Raw genomic sequence first — 26,888 nt, 5'->3', positions numbered from 1 at the left:
CCTTCTCCCCTTCAGTCTTTCCTCCTTCCTCCCTCCCCTCCTTCCCTCTTTCTCTCCTTGCCTCCCTCCCTCCTTCCCTCCACCCCTTTAAAGTTTTGTTTTATGTGTATGGGTGTTTTTTTTTTCCTGCATGTGTGTTTGTGCACCACATGGATGCAGCAGCCATGAAGGCAGAAGAGGGCATCAGGTCCCCAGACAAATGATTGTGAGCTGCCATGTGGGTGCTCAGAATTGAACCCAGGTCCTCTGGAAGAGTAACCAGTGCTCTTAACTGCTGAGCCAGCTCTCCAGCTTCCTTTATTAACAGGAACATTACCACCCTTTGGTTTTTACTCCTCCCATAACTGTAATCACCTGGTCCTTGGTGCACTTGGCTTGCAGGTAAAACCTGTCCTACTAAGCTGTCATGAAAACAAGATGCTAAGACACATTCTCTGTTCAGGAGAACTTAAAATTTAACTAGCACCAAAGTAACTAATTAAAAATTCAAATTATGATACAAATAAAATTGTCATGGGTCATAAGGAAAATACCACTTCAGAGATCTGGGGAGTCTTGAGGATTCCAAGAAAACAGAATGAGGCGGCAAGATGGAGTCTTTGATCTCACTCTATAATTGTGTGGCTTTATATCTACTCTCAAGTGTGTAAACCTGTCATGATTGACTGCAGCTATCCACACTTTCTTTGTCTTTGAACAGGTTGTTTGGAATCAAATCCGTAATCCAAACGGACTGTTCCAGCACCTGGAAGATCATAGTGAACCCAGAGCTGTCCTGGTATCACCATGCCAACCCCATCCTCCTGCTGGTGATGTACTACACGCTGGCCACACTGATCCGCATCTGGCTGCAAGAGCCCCTTGTAAGGACCCGGAAACGTTTCCTAATCTTATCTGCAATGTACCTGGAATCTCTGGGAGATGTGGTCATCACTCCCAAGCATCTATTCAGCACGATTTCAGCAGCACTGTAGCGTTTTGCACGAATTGGTATAATTCTGCAAGCATTGAGTGAGTGTAAACGCTGCCCGCGCAGATGCCAGCTCCCCGTCACAGCACCAGTGTGTGTGTTGCTACAAATGGCAGCTGGTAACAATAAGGAAGGATTAATTTTTATTTGACACTCCCTAAGCCAGGAGGCAGTATGCTGCCTGCTTTTGTGAGTCCTTCTTTCCACCCATTAAATAACTGAAGTATGAGTATTGTGCTTGGTTCATAGGCAAGGGAAACGAAGTCAGAGAGATAAGCGTTCCGTTCTGACGTCGCACGCTTACTGGATGGTACAGATTGAGTTCATGCCTGAATTTGACAGCGAAGTTAGTCTTAGAGACCATACAACCCTGTATTCCAATGTTCTCTGACACCTCTGGCCTCTGAGGATTGAAGCCATCATAAAAGTTCAACTCTCACTGGTACCCATGACTTCCGTGGTGAGGCATGGGGATTAGGACTTTCCCCTCAAGCAGCATGGAAAACTAGATTTTTCCTTATAGGTATATTAACAAGAACTTGATACTTGGGACAGGAAGATCAATACATATGTGGTTTCCCCTCTTTTCTCTGCCCGCGATCCTTTCCTGTCTCCTAGATAGCTGTGACATCTGTTTTAAGGCAGGCAGGGAATTGGTGCTCGATAAAGGCGCCTTTCTCCTTTCCACCTGCAGGGGGCACTGTTCATGTACGCCGAACCCAGGCGGGAATGCAGCCGCATCTGAATTGCTGCTTCCCTTGGGCCTGGGAGCAGTTTTCACTTTTCTCTTTCCAGCTCTCACTCCCTCTGAATGCGCTAGGACTACTACAGTTACCAGCTTCAGGAGACACATCGTGAGGGTCAGATGTATAATGGACTAACTTAAGGGCCGATATGACAACAAAGAAACAAACTAAACCACAGCTCCTCCCAAATTAACTGCAGTCCTAATTAAACAATGTCAAGGAAACTGGATGAGGCACCTGCCTCCTTCTCTCCCTGGCAGAATTGCCACCTGCAATAATTAAGACCAGGTTCTCAGGTCTCATCCTTGTTAGTTCCATTTGCATGGATGTCTTCACATTGGGGCCCAAATAATAAAATCAAAGCAACGGATGGTTTCTGTGAAGTCAAAAGGAAGGAATCATCTTGGGTTACACCTTTTTCTCCAATTCCTTTTTAAAATGGATTATTATAATAAAACCCTTTAAGATTGTATTGTTAGTTTCCTCCACAAACACATTAGCATATGTATATACATATGTGTGTATATATCTGTGGTATATGTATATATATATATATATACATATGTATCATCAATAAAATTTTCACACAAAACTTAAAATGTGTGAAGGGAGGAAACTTCTTTTGGAAAAACATCATGTCCATTATAGAAATTAAGATCTTCGAGTTATTAAGAATTCCCAGTGTGTTTATCTCTTCCCATGGCATTCCATGTAGCCATCCAGGCAATACAGTAACTTGGTGACAGGTGTGTGTGATTCTCTGGTGTTAATGTCCTGGACTGTCTCTGGAGCTGTGAAGGCAATGGTCTGAGCTGTAGGCTCTGCAGGCAACAGTAGTGTTCAAACCAATGTCTGTGGGGCAAGTGGAACACAGCCCTGAGAATAAGTATCAAGCCTCGCAATCTGCCATTTAAATGGGCTGAGGCAGAAAAGTTTCTCGTTGAGGCCATGTGAGAAGACAAGAGACAAAGCAGTAGTTTGAGAGTACTCTGGCACCTTCGGTGAAGAATACCAGCCATCAGATGTGAGCTCTGAGGTGAAAGTCTGCCAAACCTGTAAGAAAGGGGTGGGCAGGAAAAGGAGGAGGAGGAGAGCATATCAGGAGGTAAATATCCAAAGGATGTTCCCCGTCGCACAATGGGGTTGCTTTCCAATGAAGTCATCCTAACTTGAAAATACTCTGGTCATGAATGCGTTTATAATGCACCTGGCCTGCTGTCAACCACAGCCTAACATGGACTACTCAGACCACAGAGCCTGAAGTTGCCAAAGTCATATATTGCAAAGACTGCATTATTAATGTTGCATCATTTCTTATAGCACAGGGAGTGTTAAAAGTGATCAACAATACAGGTGCATGCATGTTCACCTCTAGCTGCAAGTTATTGTAAGTCAAAGTACCATTCTTACTGAATGTGTTATCACTTACGATCATTGTGGAGTGAAAAATGACTAGGTTGGCTCACCACAAGTTGGGACTATTTATATGTGGCTGCTATCTGGCCCCTGGGAGGTAGGATGCTTCCCTTAGGTGCTCTGCTGCACACTGGACCCCACAATTGGGCAGTGAGCTCAAGTCCACACCTTCCACTCCAAGATGAGTTACACAGCAATTCCCTATTTACAGGAACACCTTTGCTGGAAAGCCTCCCTAGTCTGCTCAATCCTTCTGCTCCCATTACTCTGTGAGAGCTCCAGACAAATCAGTCTTTACTAAATAATGAACTGGACATGTGGCATGTGGCTGTGATCCTAGCACTCTGGAGGCTGAGTCATGGGAATTGTGAGTTTAAGGCCAATCTGAGCTAGAGAGCAAAAGCCTGGGTTGAAAAACGTTTTAATGGGAGATTCACCCGTGAGGGGCTTACACCGTTAACTGTGTACTCTTTTCGAAGTGCTTGCCCTAAGAACCAGCTGCATTGCTGCTTTATGGTGCAGTTTAGAATACACATGGGGAAGCCATGGGTATTTCACGTCTGTAACATGTGAAGCTTTAGCAGAATCAGACAACAATCCGTAGTGATGGTCATAAGAAAGACATGACAGTGTTTGCCATCAGTTGTAGCAGAGTGTTGATCAAAATCCCATCTACATCATACGCTCACTCTGAATACATGAGGCAAAGGGCAGGGGTCTGTGGATCTGCCTTGCGAAGCAGAGCCGCTCCCATGATTCTGTGTTTCAGGTGCAGGATGAGATGGCAAAGGAAGACGAGGGCACCCTGGACTGCCCTACTCAGAACACAGCAGAGAGGAGGCGGAGCCTGTGGTATGCCACCCAGTACCCAACAGATGAGAGAAAAGTAAGGCACAGAGCAAGAGCGCTCGACTTCCATTTAGTTTTCTGCATCTGTGTTCTGTTGTTGAATGTGGGGTTCAATACCAGCGGTCAGCTCACGTTGCTTCTGACTTACAGGCATAATATGTCTTAGGCATCTATTTCCAAAACCCTCTGTCAAAGCCAAACCTGGAGCTTCTAAAGGAAGTAGTGGCCCATCAGACCCCCAGAAGAGAACAATTTTATTTATCCATCCCTTAGACTGAAATACATTAATCCTAAAAAGAAATCCTGATTTTTTTAAAAAAAATTAAAATACTTAAAACAAAGTAAGTAAATAAACTGTTAGCGCTGAGAAATGGTAACTTATACTACAGTAGAGTTGTTCTGTGTGTCAAGTAGTTGACCATCGTGGTAAATCCATAACCATCTGGGGAAGGCCCAGCCTCTGCCTGCATGTGGTTATGGGCCTCTTGGTTTTTATTAGGCACTGGCAGGGCAAGTATGTTGGTTCACATAACTCCTGTAATGTGTAAGTTATATGTAATATATCACTAGTACCAGTCAGCTTGAATTCATTCTGGCTGGCACTAGACCAAATTAAGAGCCTGTTTGCAAAGTCATCGAGATAAATATTCTTGTTCTGGATGGGCCTCTCAAGTTATTCCCAGAATTTTAGGGAACCCATAAGGAGACTCCAGTACATTCAGTGGCAGACAAGTTTCTTCAAGGCACACAGCCCTGCACTCACTGCCACTGTCTTGTGAGGAAGGACAGCACCATCGGGCAGATGGGATGCTTCCACAGGGGTGGTGGAATGCAATGTGGCTCAGGTGTGGTGCACCATGGGACAGACATCATGCCTGAGATACCTAAGGGGTTGCTCTTGTCTCCCTGGTGTTATCATGCCTATTTCACCAAATAGTAAGAGAGAATAGCTAGACCCTGTGTAAACTAAGTCCCATGGTGTTCTGAGGGTCCCAAGACCCTGTCAATGGAGAAAAGGTCACAATTCTTTCTGGTCATATGTTGATCTCTGTGCAATGGCTAAAACGCCATGGTGCCAGACTGCAAATCAAAGCCAAAACCCCAAATATAGCAGTGATTGTAGAACCACCACCACCAATGCTGGGTATACACAGAAAACAAAATAAAAGTCATTTCTCCTAAGAACCTTCTTGAAGAACCAGGAACAAAAGCCAAACACAACATGAGGATAGTCCACAGAGTGAACATTGGCTCAGTAAGATGACAATGACGTCAGAAATTCTTCCAGCATGTGGTTCATATGGTAAAATCACACTGCTGAAATAGCTCTAGCACAGCCTAAGTGTGTAGCGCGTATAGAGTCCACTAGCGGTGCGACCGCATGCTAGGCTGTCACATCCATTTACTACTCATTGCTGACTTCCTCAGAGCCGTCTCTAGCCCGCCAAGCTTCATCCACAGCAAGCTGCCCCTTTGAAGTGGATCGCTCTTGCCTTTTCTACCACATGTTTACAGCACCTACTTTTAGGCGTATAAATGACCTTTGTGCTTCCTCTGGGGCTAGTCTGCCATCAAGTCTGTAGCTTGGGCGTGGTAACCTATGCCCTGTGGCGTGGGAATGGAACAGGCTGTTCCTTTGAGGTTAGTGTCATTAAGGTATCACCCAGAAGTGAGGTTACCTCATGATGCAGTCCTCACAAGATGCCCAGGCATGGAGCAGCACATGCCTGTGTTCATTTTCTTTGATATTAACTTTGAATTACATGCCTTTTAAACATTCTGCACGACAGAGCAGGACTTCTGGATAGCATGCCATGTACAAAATCTGGGCAAAGTCCTGCTGAGAAGGAGAGTGTTCTAGAGTCACGGTGGGACAAGGATCACTGTGTCCATAAAAGTGTTTATAATCTCACAGCTTATGATGGCTTGTTTGCATAACTGAACATCAGAGTTGGGAAATGGTTACGATGAGCGATGACATCCAGATCAGTGGTCTGTTGTGTTTTGCATGGCCCTTCTAACATACTAGCGTCCTGCTAGTGAGAGGTTGGGGTTTCCATATAAAATCATGTACAAATGAAGATATGCTTTCAACTGCTTTTAACTTACCAATTAACACGCTGTCCCGCCTTGCCTTTTGCAGCTTTTATCCATGACCCAAGATGACTACAAACCATCTGATGTTAGTATATCCTTAGAATTGTCATTTATGCTTATGTAAGTGACTTCGAAGTGACAAGTGGAGTTAGAGCCTTTAATTATATTTGAGCTACCTGTAAATTTCCATAAACTTTTCCATTTTTTTTCTAAAAACCATACAGATTTATTACTCTAAAATTCTGATGCATGTGATATGACAGACTGATTATAATATACAAAACATATTTATACTTCGAAAAAGCCCTATTTGGAGCATTGTTGTTTTGTGTGTGTGCATGTGTGTGTGCATATGTGTACCTGTTTGTGTATATGGGAGTGCACACATATGTGTAGGTGCATATGGGTGTGTGGGTAAATGTACATGTGTGTGTATGAGTATGGAAGCCAGAGGACAACCTTGGGTGCCATTTCCCCCATGAGAATCTGTTGTTTTCTAAAGCAGTGTCTCTCACTGACCTGGACCTTTCTTTAGTCTCTGCCAACTGGTCAGTGAGCTTTTTTGTCTCCCTAGCTCTGACACTACAAGGACATTCTACCGTGCCTGGCTTTCTTTGCATAGATTGTGGAATCAAATGCAGGTTCCTGTTCTTCACAAGCAGGCATCGTACTGACCAAGTTATCATCCCTAGCCCTATTGACCTGCCTGTCTTTAAAACATCCCCATCCGTAGTTGCGCTAATTATTACATAAATGGGAGGTATTGCCTATCTGTATATTTATACTTATCTCAAATCCATAATCTAGAGAAATGGGAGGAAAAGAATGCCCAAGTATTTGCACTTAATGTACCGTAGCCTTGCAGCTGGAATGTCTCACCCGAGACCTGAAGAACATTTGCTTAGCCCTCTGCAAAGCGAGTGGGGTCTGGAACAAGACAAGGGTGGAGACCTGGGGAAGGTATGGAGGACCACATAGCAGATGGCTGGAAGACGGCCATAGAGAGAGTAGACCCCCATCAGGGAGGGCTCCACAAGCACCTTACAGAAGTTTGCATTATAGTGAGGTCACAGACTGTCCCGTGGTTTTTGGCAGAAGGGCAGAAAGATTGGGAATGCATTTTACTCTGACTAGTCTGTGGAGCACACAGGGTCCATCTTGATAAAAATATTTGGAGATTTATTAAATGGTTCAGCCTCTAATCAACTTTTCATCCTGGGTTATGTATGGAGGAAGGCAGAGGAGTGACCGCAGAGAGGCCAGACCGTAATCACTGCTGTGCTCTTTCCTGCTCCTCCTGCAGGGCTTGCTGGTGACGGTGAATGGCAACCCTGTGGACTACCACACCATCCACCCCAGCCTTCCCCTAGAGAATGGTCCTGCCAAGACTGACCTGTATACTACTCCCCAGTACCGATGGGAGCCCTCGGAGGAGTCCTCAGGTAACAGCCTTGCTCAGGGCTAGGCTCCACTCTCTGTCATTCATAACATTACTGCCACTTCCTGTTGTTTCCTGTGTAATTTGGTTTCTCTGCTTTCCTGCAGCCTCTGGGTTTTTTGGGGTTTTTTTTTTTTTTTGGTTTTTTTCAAGACAGGGTTTCTCTATGGTTTTGGAGCCTGTCCTGGAACTAGCTCTTGTAGACCAGGCTGGTCTCGAACTCACAGAGATCCGCCTGCCTCTGCCTCCCAAGTGCTGGGATTAAAGGCGTGCGCCACCACCGCCTGGCTTGCAGCCTCTGTTTTTAAGCAGAGAGATTGCCATCCATGACCTGTAACATTAAGCCTGTTCTCTGAGTGCTCTGTTTATACCAGCTTGCTTTGATTCACGTTTGACTCTTGCACACGAAATAAGTGGCAGGAGGGATGAGGGACCTTAAAAAATAAAATGTGAGAAGAAAAAGATTTCAAGCCTGCTAACTTTTGTGAAATAGGTTCTTGCTGTGCAGCCCTGCCTGGCCTGCAAAGAGATGGGGCTGGCTTCAGACTTGCAGTAATTCCCTTGCCTGCGTTTCCCAAGTGCTGTGATTGCAAACATGAGCAACTTCACCTGGCAACATGTTAACTTTTATGGCATTCAACCTATGTGCAAGTGTTTTATACACACATACACACACACACACACCTACATACATACGTGTGTGTGTGTTTGTGTGTTTATCTATCCTTATGCTGGTTTTTCTATTAGCTAATATGAAGGCCGAAAGTTTTTCTCGTTAATCTTTTAGAAATTTTTTTTAAAGAGGATGCTTTTTTAACTGCACTAAAAATAATAGAAGGCTGGACAATTTACCCCCACCGCTGGTGAAGGGAGCCATAGCATAAAACAGAGAGCCTCAGAACATTGGCACAGTACCTAGTAACAGACACTTTTAAAGGTAGGGGGCAGAGGAAGGGGACAAAAATTGCCCACAGCAGTGAGAGGAAGGAGAAAACAGGGAAAACAACCCTTCTTATTATCCACCAGCGCAGTGGTAAAAGGCCATTCAGAGACAAACCCTGCTCTTTTGGCCACAGATGCTCTCCCTAGCAACCCAGACAAAGTGTCGTGGAACTTCATGCTGAAACCTGGGCAGCAGAATATCTCTAGACTGCAGAGAAGAACTTTTAAAGCCAAACCATACAGTATTCAGGACTGGAGATACCTGGTCAGAATCGGAGTCTCTTGAGGGATACAAACTCAGGTTCAGGAGCATGTGACTGACCTTAGGAAGGACCACACAGGGGAGGGGCCAACACTGAAGGTTAGACCTGTGAAGGTCCAGTCAGAGAAGTGACTGTCGTCCACGCCACATACTCATTCACACACACACACACACACACACACACACACACACACACACACATACACACATACATGCACACACACATATATACACACACACCATACCAAGGTCTTAGCATGCTGGTAAATCTCAGATCCATTTGATTTTGCTTTTATTGCTGGGCATGATTCATGAATTTTACTTTAAACCTTAGTCTCATCCAGCTGTAATGTTGCAGAATTTAAAGACACTGGATTACTGCCCCCAAAGCCTGACTGCAGCCCATACAGAAGAAACTGAGCAATCACTGTTCTGTGAATGGTTTGTTCTGCCTCACGTGGTGTAGCTGTTATACCTTATTAAAAGTCAAAAGGAGCATCTTGCTGATGTAGATCAATATCCAGGACTATACAGTCTCTCTGGGTCAGGTATCTGGTGTCACAAGGCCGGATCCGCTGGCTTAAGGTCCATCATCTGGATCCTCTTGCTAAGGTTCATCATCTGGTCTGGTCATTCTTAAGGCTGAGGCTACCTTCTCATCTTGACTGGGTTTGACTGGGGCAGAATCTTCCTCTAATCCTGAGAGCTGCTCCTGACCTGAGACTTGCCAACTGATGGCCAGCTGGACATATCATGTCCTAGCTGCCTCGGTCCCTCCATTGGGAAGTTTACAACATGGTTGTTGTATTAGGAGCAGCGGGCTGCGTCCCCAGCACCCGGCCGCCCGCACGGCTAGCTTTACCCGAAATAATTACACGGAAACTGTATTCTTTTAAACACTGCTTGGCCCATTAATTCTAGCCCTTACAGGCAAATTCTCATATCCCAATCAACCCTTCTCTAATAATCTGAGTAGCATCAGTCTTACCGGGAAAGATTCTAGCCTACGTCCATCCAGGGTCTGAGCTTCATGCATCTGCCTCAGAGAGCAGAGCTATCGCCTCTGTCCGGGAGAGGGGAGCATGGCGTCTCTGAGCTCACTTCCTCTTCCTCCCAGCATTCTGTTCTGTTTACTCCTCCCACCTATGTTTTAACCTATCAGGGCCAAGCAGTTTCTTTATTGCTTAACCATTAAAATCAACAGATTGATATATGACACTCCCACATCACACGGTAGCTGGTTTCTCTCTAAAAACAAGACAGTGGTTGGGCGAGAGAAGATTCCAGAAGTGAAATCCACGTTCCTTTCAAACTGAATCTGGTTGGGCTGAGAATGTAGCTCAGTGGCAGACATTTGCCTAGCTTACATTGAGCCTTAGGTCCATTCCCCAACACCAAAACAAACAAACAAAACAGAAAACCTGAATCCTGGAAGTGACAGTCCATCTCTTCTAGGGAGTTCTATTCAAGGGGCAGGACAGACAGTCAAGAATACCAGAGGATGGAATCTGAGATCATCTTAGAGGGATCTCTCTCTATGTCCTTCAGTGGAACTTTCCTTCTCGGCACTGTGGGGCCCTGATCTCCATTAAGCAGAACTCATTGCATCTGTTTCTCTTCTAGAGGCTGTATTAGTTGGAAACACTTCCTAGCTCAGAAGACTCTGGCCAAACCACACACATGATGTAGTGTGGAGGATGACATTGTGACAGATGTCAACTGTACACAGAGACTGCTTTTCACTTCCCAGCCACCCCAACACGAATAATCACACAAAAACTATGTTAATTGCAACACTGTTTGGCCAATGGCTCAAGCATATTCCTAGCTAGCTCTTATATCTTAACCCATTTCTATTATTTTATATTTTACCATGATGCTCATGGTTTGTTACCCCTTGCTTCTTGGGCAGCTACATGGCGTCTGTTTGACTCCACCTTCTTTCCTCCTTTATCTCTGCTGGATTTTCCACCTTGCTATATTCTGCACTGCCATAGGCTACAGCAACTTTTTAATTAACCAATAGTAACAAAACATATTCACAGCCTACAGAGGGGACCTCCCATCAGGCAACTACATGCATACATAGTCATACGAAGTGTTTGTCTATCTAGAAAAGAAAGAGGAAGATGAGGACAAGAAAGAAGGCTCCGAGGGGGAAGGGAGCCAGGAGGAAAAGAGGAGCGTGAGAATTCATGCCATGGTCACAGTATTCCAGTTCATCATGAAGCAAAGTTACATCTGTGCCCTCATCGCTATGATGGTAAGTACTTCAGTGGCCTACAAGGCACAGTAGGTACAGACCCCAAGCCTCTCGCCAGGGTAGGGGCATCAGTCTCCCCTAAACCATGACAGATATTTCGGGATATATTAATTTTTCATGGGATCTTTTTATGTTATAGATTTCAAAATTATATCATCTTCACTTATCTTCTTTTCAAATGTTAATATGTTTGTCTCAAATGAGCTTATCAGGTTCAACTGGCTCCTGTTTTGCAAACTTAAGAGGGCACAGGGGGTAGTGTTTTAGAAGCTATTAAGGGTATTTAAGGCTGATGTGAGCTGCTTTTATTTCTTTCATAGAAGGGAGTTGCCACACGATTTGGTGAAAATTTGTCCATTATTTGCTATGATCACATTCTTACTGGAACAAGCACCCAGCCATCATGGTTCCCAAGAGCTCCTTTCCATTTATGCATACCTCAGCTCACCCCACCCTAAAATCTCCACTTCCACCTCCAGCTTCAAAGTGGAAGATAAAGGATGCTCTAACGCCCTCCTTCCCTTAAAACAACAGTCTTACAAGAGAGGATTTGTTTTAAGAAACATATTATCCTTATTTAAAGTGTAATTCCTCCAAATCCTGTGGTCAGTGGTGAGAGTCTGTATTACTGATGGTGGCAAGAGTTGTCAGGGTGGGGGGCAGAGAGGGAACAGAGAGAGGGAGGGAGGGATTGGGGCATGGCTCCAGGTGTGGGTAGACCACAGGCAGAAAGATTGATTGCTCTAGCCTGCCTGGGATGCAGAGTGGAAGACCCCAAGTAGAGATGGTAGCAGTGCTGGGGAGAAAGTTCATTGGCAGAAGGCTGCCCCAGTTCCTGGACATTTTAGTCAGACACCCAGTTTAGGTACTTCCTACATGAACTTGCATGTAAGTATCAGATTCTAGCAAGGATACTGCCACATGTGGCTGGAAGGAATTAAAAACAAAAACAACAACAATTCTTCTAAATTAAAGATTTTCATGGAATATTCCTACTATATTGATTAAATATGGAGAGAGTGGACAACTTTGTCTTGTTCCTGATTTTGGGGGAATTTCTTTGAGTTTCTCTCTACTTAATTTGATGTTGGCAGTTGGCTTGCTGCATATTGCTTTTTTTTTATCTTTAGCTATGTCCTTCGTATCCCTGATCTTTCCAAGACTTTTATCATGAAGGGGTGTTGGATTTTGTCAAAGGCTTTTTCAACATCTAATGAGAGGATCATGTCATTTTATTCATTTTGTTTATATGGTGGATTACTCTTCAACTGGACTTTGGGAGCTCAGTCCAGTGCTCCAATGTGGGTCTCTGCCTCTGTTTCCATCAGCTGCTGGACGAAGGTTCTATGGTGTTATTTAAGATATTCATCAGTCTAACTACAGGGCAAGGCCAGGTCTGGCACCCTCTCCTCTATTGCTTAGGGTCTTAGCTGGGGTCATCCTTGTAGATTCCTGGGAATTTCTATAGAGCCAGGTTTTTTATTAGCCCCATAATGGTTCCCTCAATCAAAATATCTTTTTTGTTCTCCTTCTCTGTCCTTCCTCCATCTCGACTAGAGAAATACTGTTTCTAAAGAATAATATCATGAAAATAATCCAGACAGTAGTAGCCATCATACTAAAATAACTTAAATAAAAACAGGTTTTATCCCTAATTTATTCTAAACAATAAAATAACATTCACTTATAAAGCAATTTGTGCTTTATTTCAAATTGCTGAGAGGAGATGCGTGTCCTGTTTGGGCTTCATTTCTGATCATTCTTGTCTGGCTTCCAGAGTCAAAACAAACTGTTAATACCTCCAGGGCTAGAGGATTATTTTGATAATTCCTGGTGTTTAGGAATTGGATTGACTTCAGTTAGCCTTAGCCATATCCAGAACACCTTTCAAAGGGCCTTTTCATGAAAGAGTGCAGAGTGAGAGAGTCCGGAATCAGGTGGCAGGTTTCCGGGCATTGATAATATTCATGAGTCTGATTGGCAGTTGCTCTGCCAGCTGGCACTGAGATAACACCCCTAAATCTGTGAGAACTTTGTGGCAACAAGAAAAATGCATCATTTGCCCATAGGATCTCACCATGATTTTGACCTTATAGGACAAAAACTGAGGTCAGTCTTTGTCAACTTGCCCCTGCTGTTCACTGTTTAGATACCTAACATGCAGGGTTTTTTTTTTCAAGTAAAATGTCTAGTTTCTATAATGTATGCCTACTTGACATGAATGTTTAATCTCAACTTCAGGTCCTCAGAATTCCCATTTCTCACCCACTCGTTCATGAACATTTAATTACCAACTCTACATTACTGGGGAAAGTTGCTTTCATACCGCAAAGTAGGGTAAAGATAAAGAGATTTGGGCTAAAAGGACTTTGACTGCCCTAAGAGAAGCACAAAGCTAATGTCATATTCAGCCCTCTCTCCACCTCTCCTCCCTTCCCTGTGCCACAGGCTGGGATCTCTCTATTCTCCCTTCATCTAAATGCCACTACCTTTTCTGTGTAGAGAACTTTGAACTCCCCATAGTTTGTTGTATACTGACAGCTGTCCTTTGCCCCCCCATGGCTCTGCAGGCCTGGAGCATCACCTACCACAGCTGGCTGACGTTCGTGCTGTTGATTTGGTCATGCACCCTTTGGATGATACGCAACAGGAGGAAATACGCCATGATCAGCTCGCCTTTCATGGTTGTCTATGCAAACCTGCTGCTGGTCTTGCAGTACATCTGGAGCTTTGAACTTCCCGAAATCAAGAAGGTCCCAGGATTTCTAGAAAAGAAAGAGCCAGGAGAGCTTGCTTCAAAGGTAAAATGAATGAAGAGACAGGAAAGAAAGATCAGCAATAGTGATCATAGTCACCGCAAACAAATTTTCACAAAAGTAGCCTCTAAATGATTTGGGAATAAAAATCGGGGAGATCCAGACACCTTTCTTTTTATTCAGAACTGGAAAATAGCCTCAATGATCTCCCCATTAGCCTACCATCTCTGGTCCTGTTTTGCTTTTCATTTTGTGTCTGGGCCCTACCATTGCCTAATTTGGGCTGAACTCACTCAGGATTGCAGGCGAGGCTTGACCTGACAATCCCTCTTCAACCTCCTGCGTGGCTGGGAGCAAAAGCCCATGTAGTGTGACTGGTACAGCATGAATGACCACATGCTTTTAGTTTTGACTTAGAAATGACAGCCTTTCTATTAAACAGTTATAGTCATTATGCATAGTAGTGCAACTCAGCATCTCCCAAGTTTATTAGTAAATTCTTCATGGCATCAGCTGTTCTTCTCCCAGTTTCTCCTGCATCGGTAGATGTGGAAATAGGATGATACAATGTGAAATCGAAAATGCAACAAAGACTATTCGGAGAAATTGGAGAATTGTTTGACAGGTTAGCAGTTTGTAAAATTCAGCTTCTTTGCATATGCCACTAGAGGTAATGATTGATTGTGGATGATGTTTCCCTATTTATGGTCTGTGAGCATTCTAGCAGCAGAAATGATAACACTTGCATTTTGTGGTTTTTGTCATCCTGACTTCACCTGCAGTAAGAACTTGCAATCATTTCACTGCTCTTATATTTTCTTGAATCATTTTAATGGTTTTGATTTCAGAACATTAAATATCATAGCTTACTACTATCTGTTTGACACACAAAGTCCAAACATGCATTCCCTACATGTTGATGACATTAAGACAATAAAAAACAATCATCACATATATTAAATAAACTTCAAATTGTTTTCATCACTAGACATATAGGAAACTACTTATCTCCAAAAGCCACAGTCATATAACATGAAACAGTCTCTTCCTGGAAGCTACCATTTACGGTGTCCAGGCATCAGGTATTCCCCATACATTTATTTAGTGACTAGGCTAAACAGAAGATGGGTCCTCAGAGCAGACTGAATGCCAAGGCCAGACATGGTGGCAAATGTCTAATCCCAGCACTTGGAAGGCAGAGACAGGTAGATGGATCTCTGTGAGTTTGAGGCCAACCTGGTCTACAAAGCAAGTACCAGGACAGCCAGAGCTGTTTCACAGAGAAACCCTTTCTTAAAAAAAAAAAGAAAAGAAAAGAAAGAAAGAAAGATGGATGAATGCCATGGCCCTCTATTTAGCAGATCATGAAAATTTCAGTCATCAGAGCAGTATACATTATGTAATTCTCTCTACTTAAATGTCCACATTATGTAGGTAAGCACAGACTAAGAGTAAATTAATCATTGGCTAGAACTGATATATGAAATAAGGGAATGACAGAAATTGTGCTGCTTTGGGAGGCAATGAAAAGACATCAAAATAGATTACAGTAATGGTTGTGCAACCCTGGAAGTGGACTGAAACCCACTAAGTAGACAGATCTCAGAAGATTCTTGGACTCTTCTCCAGAGCCTCGTGCATCCTAAGTATCTAGCCTACCTATATATACCACAGTCTTTGAAACATACTCTCTTGAAATGAGTAAGTTGTGTGGTATGTGAATTGTATTTCAGTAACACTGTTACCAAAACCAAACATGTCCCTGCTATGAGCTAGGCTGCATAGTCTCTAGAGGAAGGATCTCCTTGAATCAGGAGTTTATCCCCAGCCACAAGAGAATGTCAACATAGACATGTGTCAGCTTAGAATTCTTTCTCAGGCACTGAAAAGATGATCAGGAAGAACAAGCTGGTATGACATGAAAAACTCTTTTCCATATCTGTGCAATCTTCCAAATAAGGAATACCGAAGAGTCAAAGGAGTGTCATACAAGACACACCGAACTCTCTCAGGGCCTGGCTGTCAGGAGGAAGTCCGTCTCTGACACTGACCTTGCAGGAGTCTAGTTGCTGGTGTTGTTTTCCTGTTAACTTGAAATTGTTCATCTTCTCAGTGCCTTGAACAGTGTTCCACATGATCACAGTGTGTGAGTGACGCTCATGTGCAGAAAGACGTGTGCACTGTGCCCCCGCAGCCACAGGGAGAACGCACTGCCGACATTGCTGAGTCCCTGCCTCCCTGTTCTGCTTTCAGATTCTCTTCACCATCACATTTTGGCTGCTTCTGAGGCAGCACCTCACAGAGCAAAAGGCCCTTCAGGAAAAAGAAGCGCTTCTGTCTGAAGTCAAAATTGGAAGTCAAGAACTTGAGGAGAGGGGTAAGTGGGGTACTGGGCTGATGGGGGACTGGCTGCTCTTCTAGAGAGCACAGGTTCGATTCCCAGCACCATGGGGTAGCTCACAAACATGGCAACTCCAGCTCCAGGAGACTAAATGCCTCGTCTGACTTCTACAGACAGAAGGAAACGTTTAGAGCACATGCATGGGCCCAAAGGAAGTATGTATGTTGTTTGACTTTCAAAGAGGTGACTCCCAATGGAAGACAACACTAAATATCAGAGAAAATTTCTCTGAAGACATACTTCTAGTGAGAATTGGAACCAATAAATTAACTTAGATCTTTGGATTTAAATTCTTGGCTTTTTAAAGATAGGGATAAAAAGAAGGGATGCAGGGAACAAGGGAGGGGTAGTGATTTATTGACGTGTCTTTAGCTTTCGTCTTTCTGTACAGATAGACAAGTCAATGAGAACTTTCTAATTCCCCAGGCAGGTGAATAAGTATGTTTATTATTTATAAAATGGGTTAGATAATATTAAAGAGGTATGGGGACTGGGAAGATAGCTCAGCGGTTAAAAATACATTCGGCTTGTGCAGAGGATGTGGGTTCAATTCCCAGCGCCCACATTAGGCAATGCTCTTGGGGATCTGCTGCCCTCTTCTGGCCTCTACCAGCGTCTGCTTTCATGCACACATATCCTCTTCTGTCATACTCAAAACTAATTAAAAAAATAAACTAAATTTTTTAAAGAAGAAGTTAAATAGCACCATGTGAAGTTAAGTAGCGTCAGTACTTAGAGAAGCTGGGCTGACAACCCTAATGCAGTAAACCATGCACGTGCTCACACACACACACACACACACACACACACACACACACACACAAAAGAAGCACAGACCAGCGAATATTGTTTGTTTAGTTGTTATTAAACCCAACTTTGATTCTTATTTCAGAAGCAGTACTCTCTAAGATTTAAACGTGGCCTATCTGAGTTTTAATGTCTATTCATTGCAATGATTAACTCCTCAGTTTTAGTAAAGAATGGTTAATTTAGCATAAACAATCTAACCCCCAATTCAGTTTTACTCCCCTCACTCTGGGAAACCACTGGTTTCTTGAATAAATTATTCAAATGTAGGTAGCTTTAAAACGATAGTGAAGGTAACTTTGACACAATTTCCTAGATAGCAGCATAGTTTAAATGTAGATGAAATTTTCCTATCATACCAAGCTGTTAAATTATTTTAGGCTTATCTTAATAATAATTACAATTTAAACTTAAAGTAAATTGTATTTGGGCTTAACTCTTATGCTTTTAGTTAGTTAAGTCTTTGGGGTTAAGACAGCTACCATCATTTGCATTCTTACCCTGCTTATGTTGCTGTCTATTGTCATGAAACAAATAGAGTCAGAAATGGCCTTATAGTATGATGTCGACTATTGTTACACTTCATCTTTACACTGTCTGACCCTCAATACTGAAAATGTCAAAAGGGCTACAGAGAGATTAGCATACAATACTCTTTTCTGTACTCCATTTTAGGAAAGTTATAAAAACTATCCATTAGTTGTCTTATATTTTAGAGCCATCTAAAGTCATTTAATAACTCAGAAAACACATGCTTCCATGACCCCATACACCACCCGGAGCCAAAGCGTGACTGTAGCCAGGACTAAAGGCATGGTCTTCTGTTTAGACGATGAGGAACTCCAAGATATACAAGTGGAAGGAGAGGCCCCAGAGAAGGCAGAAGGGGAAGAGGAAATAAAGGAAGAACGGCATGAGCTAAAGAAGGAAGAGGAGGAGGAAGTGGAAGAAGATGATGACCAGGACATCATGAAGGTGCTAGGCAATCTGGTGGTGGCCCTGTTCACTAAATACTGGATCTACGTGTGCGGGGGCATGTTCTTTTTCGTCAGCTTTGAGGGGAAAATCGTCATGTACAAAATCATCTACATGGTGCTGTTCCTGTTCTGTGTGGCCTTGTACCAGGTAGGTCAACATTATGTGCCCAAGGTTTTAGTTCTCACACGTGATCTGTGAGTAGAGATGAGTTCTCTCTTAAAGATAACCATATTCTAGAAAATGATGACACTCAGAATCATGAAGTCAAGAATAACTTAGAATCAATGGATTCTCTCACTTTTTTAAAAAATTTCTATTTGATCAGTGTTCATAGCCTCTGTCCCACAGCCATATATCTAAAATAATCTTTTAGGTATTTAAGTATATCAACCCTTTGTTCTGTAGCTGATAGTTCAAACCCTTGAATAATATTTATTAACTTTATGGAAGAGAACTATCAGAAAAAATAACATACCAATATTTAAAAATTTAAATCAAAGTCTATACATCTTAATGAACTTCCTTGGAGTGGAAACAGCCTTTCTGAAGTGAGGTTACACATCTGCTATCGGGTGTCATCTGCACTTAAAAGTGAAAAACCCATGGCAGAGATAAACTAGAACTAGTTTAGACCTTTTTAATTTAAATTCTTTAAAACATAAAAATAAAAATTCATACGTTTTCCAAAATGTATTGATTTGAAAACTGATCTTTGTAATTAGATATTTTTAACATTTAATAATTTAAGAGCAATGTGTGATTAATCTTAAGTAATTAAGGATTCTCCAGTTTTCTCATATTGCAGGTTTAAGGATCAGGAAATGGTTTGTGCATGTGTGTGTGTGTGTGTGTGTGTGTGTGTGTGTGTGTGTGTGTGTGTGTGTGTGTGTGTGTGAGAGAGAGAGAGAGAGAGAGAGAGAGAGAGAGAGAGAGAGAGAGAGAGAGAGAGAGCGCACAAGAGCTTTGGTAGTATAAACTAATAATATTCAAATGAGTTGACCTCTTCACAGACTTTGTTTGACCTGACTTGAGAAGGGAGCCCAATGACACAGGCTAGAGTAACTACAGTATTCTTTCAGGCATCCAACAGACTACCTGACAATCACCATAGCAAGACTTCTTTAGATGTGATAATGAGAGTTTGAAAATGTTCTCAGCAGAAATTGATGAACTCTTGAATACCTCTAAGATATTCAAGAAGAAGGAAGAAATGTCCTCCAATGAGTATTTCACATTTTTGCTCATTAAATACATTATTGAATTTCAAAATCAGTGCAGTTTACTGTAAACAACAAAAAACATCTCATGGCCACCATCACTTGGTCTCCTAGAGATGAGATGTGCTGAGAGGCTTCTGGATACTGTCTCGGAACTCTGTGAAGCATGTGCTCATGGAGAAGAAGCTGGAACCAGCAACTTATACATAGACGCAGTTAGCTATGGCTAGTTCAGCTGTAGTTCTAACGCCTAGGAACACAACTAAACTGCCAAAAGAACCTTAGAAAAGCTAAAACTAAAATAGACTTCACTTCAAAGATTCCTATATGTGTTCCATGCCTTGCTTAATTAAGCCAGATGCCTATATGAGCCTTTTTTTCCCCAAATTATTTTTCTGTACTATTTTGTTTCCTTTACTTTCCATTGTCTGATTTGCAGGTTCACTATGAATGGTGGAGGAAAATTCTGAAATACTTCTGGATGTCGGTGGTCATTTATACCATGCTGGTGCTCATCTTTATATACACTTACCAGTTTGAAAACTTCCCAGGCCTGTGGCAAAACATGACCGGCTTAAAGAAAGAAAAGTAAGGGCTCCGTGCCAGGGATGGGATGGAACAGGAAGGGGGCACACATGAGGACGCACCCAGTGCACATTGTTCCTGAAAACTCGGTGCACAATTTTAGGAAAACGTGATGCTGTGAAGGTCTGTAAGGTCTTCAAAGGCAAGTTAGAGAGCCCCCTTCTCCTGTGTTCCCTCTGTCAAAGTCTGAGCTTGAAATGTAAGTGAAGGGTCCATGATTGGCTGGCCGGCAAAAGATTTTTCAGCCCCCTTTTAATGAAAGATGAATTTTAGTCATCAATCCCGTGGGAAACACAGCTGCCTTGTAAAATGCCATGCCTTCTGCTCCCCGGATCAGCGCATAGTTTTCCAGCCTATGGGAGGCTCATGAGTGCACTTGCCTCTTCACCGTGTCTAGGTGTAGACTCTTTGGTACCACCGGAAAAGGCATTTCTGCTGGGCTGCTGCCCCAGAGTGACACGATTGCATGCGACTGCAGGCAACAGATGAGTCTTTCTGATCTTCTCCTACAAACTCCTGGGATTAGTTTAGAAACCCAGCTATAGCTGGGTCTTGATCTGAAAAGACGGAGGTGTCAAGAGATGTGTGTGATTAGACAAGTACAACCACACGGATTCATTAGAGATGCTTGTTGAATACTTGTCCTGTGCCGGGGACACAATAGGAGACGAGAAAGGGAATTGAAGCCTGGGAAGCCAAAATAATCAATCTACTATGATGCATGTAAGTGCACTAAAACATGCATTAATCTGTGAAGGAAACCCTGGGCTGCTGGAGGGCTACAGGAGAAGTAAATGGCATGGTGGTCTCACAATTCTTTGGTGATGGGTCCTTTTAAATTCTACCTGGTGGCCGGGCGATGGTGGCGCACGCCTTTAATCCCAGCACTCGGGAGGCAGAGGCAGGCGGATCTCTGTGAGTTTGAGACCAGCCTGGTCTACAGAGCTAGTGACAGGACAGGCTCCAAAGCCACAGAGAAACTGGGATTTTTGTTTGAGTCGAGGATGTGGGAGAGCATCCTAGGCAGAAAGTAGAGCAGATGCAAAGGCCCGAAGGCAGGCTAGAAATGGTTGTGGGTACAGAAGGGATGAAGGAAAGTTCCCATTTGAGAGCAAGAAGACAGCAAGAGAGGTGACAGGGCACAGCAGAAGTCCAGGCCACGGTACAGTAAGCAGTTTGTATTTTATTCTTGCTGGAATTTTCTTCAAATCTTGGAAGCTTCCTTAGGAATGTGACTTGTGGAAAACAGAAACAAAGTCACATCGCGTGCACTTAGCAACTGTCCTGTGAGAAAGACAGGATCCTCCTCAGACTGAGGAGAAGGATGACAGGTAATGGTGGGGGGAGTGGTCCATAGGCACTTAGGGGGTGAAACAAGCCTGCAGGAGTGTTCTAGGAACCGGAGATGCTTTCAGATGACTGAACTTCGCACGAGGCAGACGTCTGCCTCATTGAGTGGTTCAGGAGAGACCAGAGTAGAGAATGGCTTTGCCAAGGAAAAGAGGGAAGCCAAGGCCGATACTGGAACCACTGCTTTCCAGTAGGAATATGGGTCTGGTTGCATGGGAGGTCATGGTGCTGTTAGTCAGCATTTTCGTTTTGGCAACAGAAAGGTGGATAAGTTCGTGGGGGGATGATGAGGTCAGCCAAGAAGAGCACTAGAAAAGGTACCCCAACGGAAGCAAATGGATTCCAGTTGCTATGTACAGTACAAAGAAGGAGGTGGGGCTGAAGGAAAAACCAGAGATGCATGAGGCGTTGAGAGTCCGTGTGTTCGAATACAAAATAAGGCCAGAGATGTGGCTGCTGTGAAGACAAGCTAGTTGGATCGGTACAAATAGTAGGGAGTAGTTATAAGTGGTCAAGGCAGAGAATGCTGTTGTGGCTTGTGAGAGAGAGGCTGGCCGGAAGTGCCTCAGAAAGGTCCCTGCTTTTGTTCTGTCTTCTTCAACAGGCTTGAGGATCTCGGCCTGAAGCAGTTCACGGTAGCAGAGCTGTTCACACGCATTTTCATCCCCACTTCCTTTCTGCTGGTGTGCATCCTTCACCTCCACTACTTCCATGACCGGTTCCTGGAACTCACAGACCTCAAGTCTATCCCCAGCAAAGAAGACGCCACCATCTACAGGTGAGCAAATCAGAGAAGCGGCGTCTCCTGTCTGCGCTGGTACCCGGCTTCAGTGGGAAGCCAAATCCAGCACTCTCACTTGGACTTTCAACCTTGAACTTCTCACTGGTGTGTGTGTGTGTGTGTGTGTGTGTGTGTGTGTGTGTGTGTGTGTGTGTGGTGTGTGTGGTGTGTGTGTGTGTGTGTGTGTCCCAGGCAGCAGAGTCACAAGATGCCCTTTGAGAATTTGCCCCGTGGGGATAGGGTGGGCCACAGAAACTGTCCCACTTCCTTCAGTGATAGTCAGTACTTGACACTGAGTAGTCATTAGAACTCAAGGGATTTCACAGACAGCTTGATGGAGGGAAATCGATCATCAGTGACACTTGTCAATTATTAGAAAATATTACGACTTGATGTTCTTTGATGTTGCTATGATGCCTACAGCTAAAAACTATTTACTATTGAATTCTGATAATATGCATGCTTAATTTAAGCATGCTCAGCAAATCTTCAAAAGTCATTTTCAAATAATTTAGAAATCAGTTTCAAGCTTGACATGGGTGAACCCTGCCTGTAATCCCATCACTAGGAAGGTTGACAAAGGAGGAGATGTAGCCACAAATTCAAGGCCAAACTAGACTACAAAGTGAATTAAAACAAATAAACAAAAACCAAATTTAAAAAAAAAATGGGGGAAGGAAGGATAGAGAACTCTTACATTTGTGAGATTTGACTGTTGATCATGTTAATGATGACTTAAAATTCTTTTTGTTCCTAAAGCCCCCTCTTCCCTTCAACGAGTATTTTCTTCTCTTTAAAATTTTTTCCTGTTTGTAGAAGCTTTCTGTCACTGTTGTCCTTATTGCCTTGTGTCTGGGTTGTTTTCTGCTATATCGTCAAATAGGATATAGAATATAATTTGTAGAGAAGAGTAAATGTTTTCAGAACCACAGTTTTATGGAAGACAAAAGGCTCAACAAAGCTTCTACCAGACTAGTCACCTACCCGTGCTGGCTGGTTTTTGTCTACCTGACCCAAGTAAAGTCATCAGAGAGGAGGAAGCCTCAATTGAGTAAATGCCTCCATCAAGATCAGGCTGCAGGCAAGTCTGGAGGGCGGTTTCTTAATTTGCAATTGATGAGGGAAGGCTTATGCCATTGTGGGTGGGGCCATCCCAAGTAAGGGATCCTGGACTCTATAAGAAAGCAGTCTGAGAAAACTATGGGGAGCCAGTCAAGCAGCTCCCCTCCATAGCCTCTGCATCAGCTCCTGCCTCCAGGTTCCTGCCCTGCTTGAGCTCCGGTCCACACTGCTGTCGATGATGAACTCTTACATGGAACAGTGAAGGAAATGAACCCTTTCCTCCCCAAGTTGCTTTTGCTCACAGTGTTTCTTCACAGCAATAGTAACCCTAACTAAGACACCTCCTAAAAAAGATTTAAACTGAGCATGTATGTGAAACTTGAATTTAGCCCAGAGTTCCCTTGAAGGACAAGTGTACTGCCAGGCCTGTTATGCACGTTACTTCCTGTGACATGTATATGCTGTCTACTTTCTACAACGACAGCAATACAATACTGGCCTGTCAACCAGTAAGAGACAGCAGTCCTAAATAATGCAACCCCTTCGAGATCACCGCTCCCTTTCTTCCAAGAAAACTTAGGAGCATGAGAAAACTTAGGGAAGTGTTGAAGAGTGGCTTGGGATTTCCCTTTCAGATCTAAAAACAAAATTTGTTTTCTAGTTCCTTACACAAATTAAATAACCTTGGTGTTATGAAGTTTTCTGTAAGAGTGTTCTAGAAAAGTCACAAAAGTTGAATTTAAATATTTGGTATGTCCATCATTTTTTTTAAAAATTCTCTCTGATTATATTTTTCTTACTGATAATTTTCACCTCCCAGTAAGTTTTTCTCCTGAGTTCTAATCAATGGCTACATTTTAGATCCCAATGGTGAGGAAAAATAAGTATGTTCAGAGTTGGAATCGACTTCCTTGCTGGCTTTCTCTTACCTGTTTGCTTTGTTAGTTTTGTGAAAAAAACTGGCTGCAGACGAGGAAAAATGGGCTCTTATTAAGTTGGTTTCAACAGTATTGTTTCCATTGGCGTCCTGTTGACCTTGTGCTGTCTTGTACAATTCTGGAGTGTGGTGTGTGTGTGTGTGTGTGCGCGCGCGCGCACGCGTGTGTGCATGAGCATATGCAGTGTAGGCAAAGAGCGCTTGCAGATGAAGTAGAATTTGCTGTGTTTATCCTTTCAGAAATTATAGTTAGGATTACAACTATAATGCATGCATAAGAAAAACTTATAATTTCTCAGTAGGCAATCTCAGAAATATTTTACTTACCAACCGATAATACATGACAGAGCAATAATACACATTATGTAATAATAATTTTCTAAGAGCCACTTAAATTACTTATCATTACAAATTATTTATTATTTATGTTAGAAAATATTAAATACACTTTAGCTTAAGTTTTAAAGACTGTAAAGAAAAGAGATTGACTTGGAATATTTTTAAATCTGAAAAAGGAGCAAAAGCTGATCCTTCAGATTCTAGTTTTGTCTTTGGTGATGTGTATCTTCAAAGTGAAGCATCAGTACTCTTTAATAAAGTCTGTGAGATGGGAGGGAGGAGGCAGAAGGGGAATGTGGTCATTGGGCATTTTTCCTGCGTGCATCTGATTTCACGATGCTCCTGAATCTTGCTGCCTAGACTTTTCTTCGAGACACAGGATCTGTGTGGATGATGAAACACTTGCCTAACGCCTAAGGGGCCAGGCTCCTCCATGGCCTCTGTCTAACTGTCTCCTCTTTCTCTCCCACCTGTCTCCCCTTGCTTCCTTGTGCTCCCATCTCATCGCGCAGCCATGCCAAGGTCAATGGTCGCGTGTATCTAATAATAAATAGGTGGGTATGCTGATGTCTTCTCTCTTCTTTTTAGTTAAAAAAAATACTTTCTCATATGTTAAACCTTTTGCCGCTTTATGAATTGAAAGTGGTGTCCTCAGTGGACGGTGACTTCAGGTATGCTCACGGATGCACTTCGCAAGCCAAGCCATTTTGGTGGTTGTGCCAAATGGTGCTGTACAGTGGAGGTGGCCCAGAGTCTTCAGCTGGCGCTCCGTATTTGGTCTGGGTCCCAACTTCTACAGCCCATTGCTTTTGTTCTCTGTTCAAGCCTTCCCTGAGAGGTTGACACCTCACTGATCATAAAATCGAGAGCTCAGCTCAAGAACTGCCTCCTCCACACAATCCCAACAATGCCAACATCCTGCTGGCACCTGTCTGCCCTCCCTCCAGTCTCCTGCGGCAGTTTCTCAGGCTTTCCTTCCAGAACCCTGCTTGTCTTAGCTCCCTTGCTAGAGGTGTAAGCTCCTCGGGTCTGGATACCCTGTGCTGTACACAGAAGATGCCGCATCGCTGAACCCTCAGCCCTACTCATTAGTTGAAGAAAATGGCCACGGTGATGTGTGGTTTTTAACAAATCAATTTCCAAATACAATTCTACGAGAAAGATCAAACTAGTAAAGAAGGTTTTTTTTCCATCCATAGAATTCACAGTGTGTCCCCACACCACAGGAAATACAAACTAAGCATGGTTTTCCCTTACAATGAGTGTCACTTGAGCAAATAGAAAAAAAACATTGTACAAGGACTGTCTGGCATCTGCTGGAAGCCAGCGTGAGAGACAATTCCAGCTCAGAAAATCCTAGCTGCTGACTAGAGAAGGATTCACTCTAGTTGGGGATCTTACCAGCTACTTAATCCTGTGTCCAGACAAAAGATAAGTGTCTGCTTGCTGTTTTCCATAAAGCATACATCACTTATCTTAATAGAAGATATGTATCAATATCAGACTCACCCCTAATAATTAAAATGTCCAAATATTCCAGCTTTACCACCACCTTCTTTCAGTGAAATCTCTCATCCGTGGAGAAAGTCAGAAGAAAGGCTAATATACCCCCAAGAGGAAACATTAATCAAATACACTTGACCCTCATTTCAAATCACGTGCTTCATGTTATCTTTAAAGTGTGTCTGAATTTTAGTTGAACCTCTTACCCAATTCGAATGGCAGGATGAGCCCTTCATCACATATATTTTAGGTCCAGTGTTATTTTATAAGGAGAAAAATGTGATTAGAAAAATGAGTTCTTAGATTTGAAAAAAGAGATACAGACACACACACACACATACACACACAAACACACACATATATATATACATATATATAGAATATGTACATATAGAATACCAGATAGATATTACATTCCCCAAAATATGTGGTAAAAGAAGGTAGCATGCACTGGGCCACTTGGAAAAGATGTAGAATAATTTTATTAAATTGTGGAAAAATTGACAAAATACAAGTCGAATATTTTCTCAGGAATGAAGTCATTCATTACATGGTGTAGAAGCAGAAATGTACAATCTCTCTGAATTCTATGCAGAGAACTCAGTGCCATACATGTAAGATGGGACACACACATGTACGATGTGATGCTAAATTTACAGATCAGATGTTTCTGTCTTCCTGACGTTGTACTGGTTCTGTACAAAGACTTCAGGTGTTGCTAATATTGTGAACCCTGCAGATGTACAGTGTGCCTCCTTCCCAAATATCAGGTGCTTCTTATCCCTGCAAGAGGGGCGAGCGTGATGTGTATTTCACACATTTAGGATAGTTCATAGAATTTAGACTAAGGGATTTTACAATGGCTGGTTTCCATTTTCTTTAATGGAAGCTAGCTTAATACGCAGCTTCTCAGAGCCTAGTCCTAGTACTGAGTTAAACCTCCATGGCTTTCACATCACACAATTTGGTTCATTGCAGAGAGTGTCTCCAGTGCACAGAATGCCCTCACTAACAGTCATTGAGTTGTGGTGTGAAAATGCACAAAGCAGAGGAGGTGATTGGAGCAGGACAAGATTGCTGCCTACCAGAGGAGTCCCCAGAATACACACTAAGAATAAAAACTGGCAAAACAGGTGGAGCGGGATATACACAGCCCTTAAAGGAAAGAGCTGAGTTAATAAATAAAAAG

At 43.0% G+C, this 26,888-nt stretch overlaps 1 protein-coding gene across 1 annotated transcript in view; it reads left to right on the top strand.

The window, feature by feature from the left end:
- Piezo2 (piezo type mechanosensitive ion channel component 2) overlaps positions 1-26,888 on the top strand; it is a 354,156-nt gene that overhangs the window by 250,556 nt on the left and 76,712 nt on the right. Inside the window, exons 8-18 of the mRNA XM_026783664.1 lie at positions 701-863; positions 3,902-4,018; positions 6,125-6,163; positions 7,382-7,520; positions 10,835-10,983; positions 13,554-13,784; positions 15,993-16,116; positions 17,777-18,072; positions 19,582-19,730; positions 21,682-21,855; positions 24,709-24,750. Of these exons, the coding sequence (XP_026639465.1) occupies positions 701-863; positions 3,902-4,018; positions 6,125-6,163; positions 7,382-7,520; positions 10,835-10,983; positions 13,554-13,784; positions 15,993-16,116; positions 17,777-18,072; positions 19,582-19,730; positions 21,682-21,855; positions 24,709-24,750 (1,623 nt within the window). The remainder of the gene's footprint in view (positions 1-700; positions 864-3,901; positions 4,019-6,124; positions 6,164-7,381; positions 7,521-10,834; positions 10,984-13,553; positions 13,785-15,992; positions 16,117-17,776; positions 18,073-19,581; positions 19,731-21,681; positions 21,856-24,708; positions 24,751-26,888) is intronic.

Source organism: Microtus ochrogaster, chromosome 18, assembly GCF_000317375.1.
Source record: "Microtus ochrogaster isolate Prairie Vole_2 chromosome 18, MicOch1.0, whole genome shotgun sequence".
Lineage (NCBI taxonomy): Eukaryota > Metazoa > Chordata > Mammalia > Rodentia > Cricetidae > Microtus > Microtus ochrogaster.
Note: the sequence above shows the minus strand (reverse complement) of the source record. Positions and strands in the feature narration are given on the sequence as shown.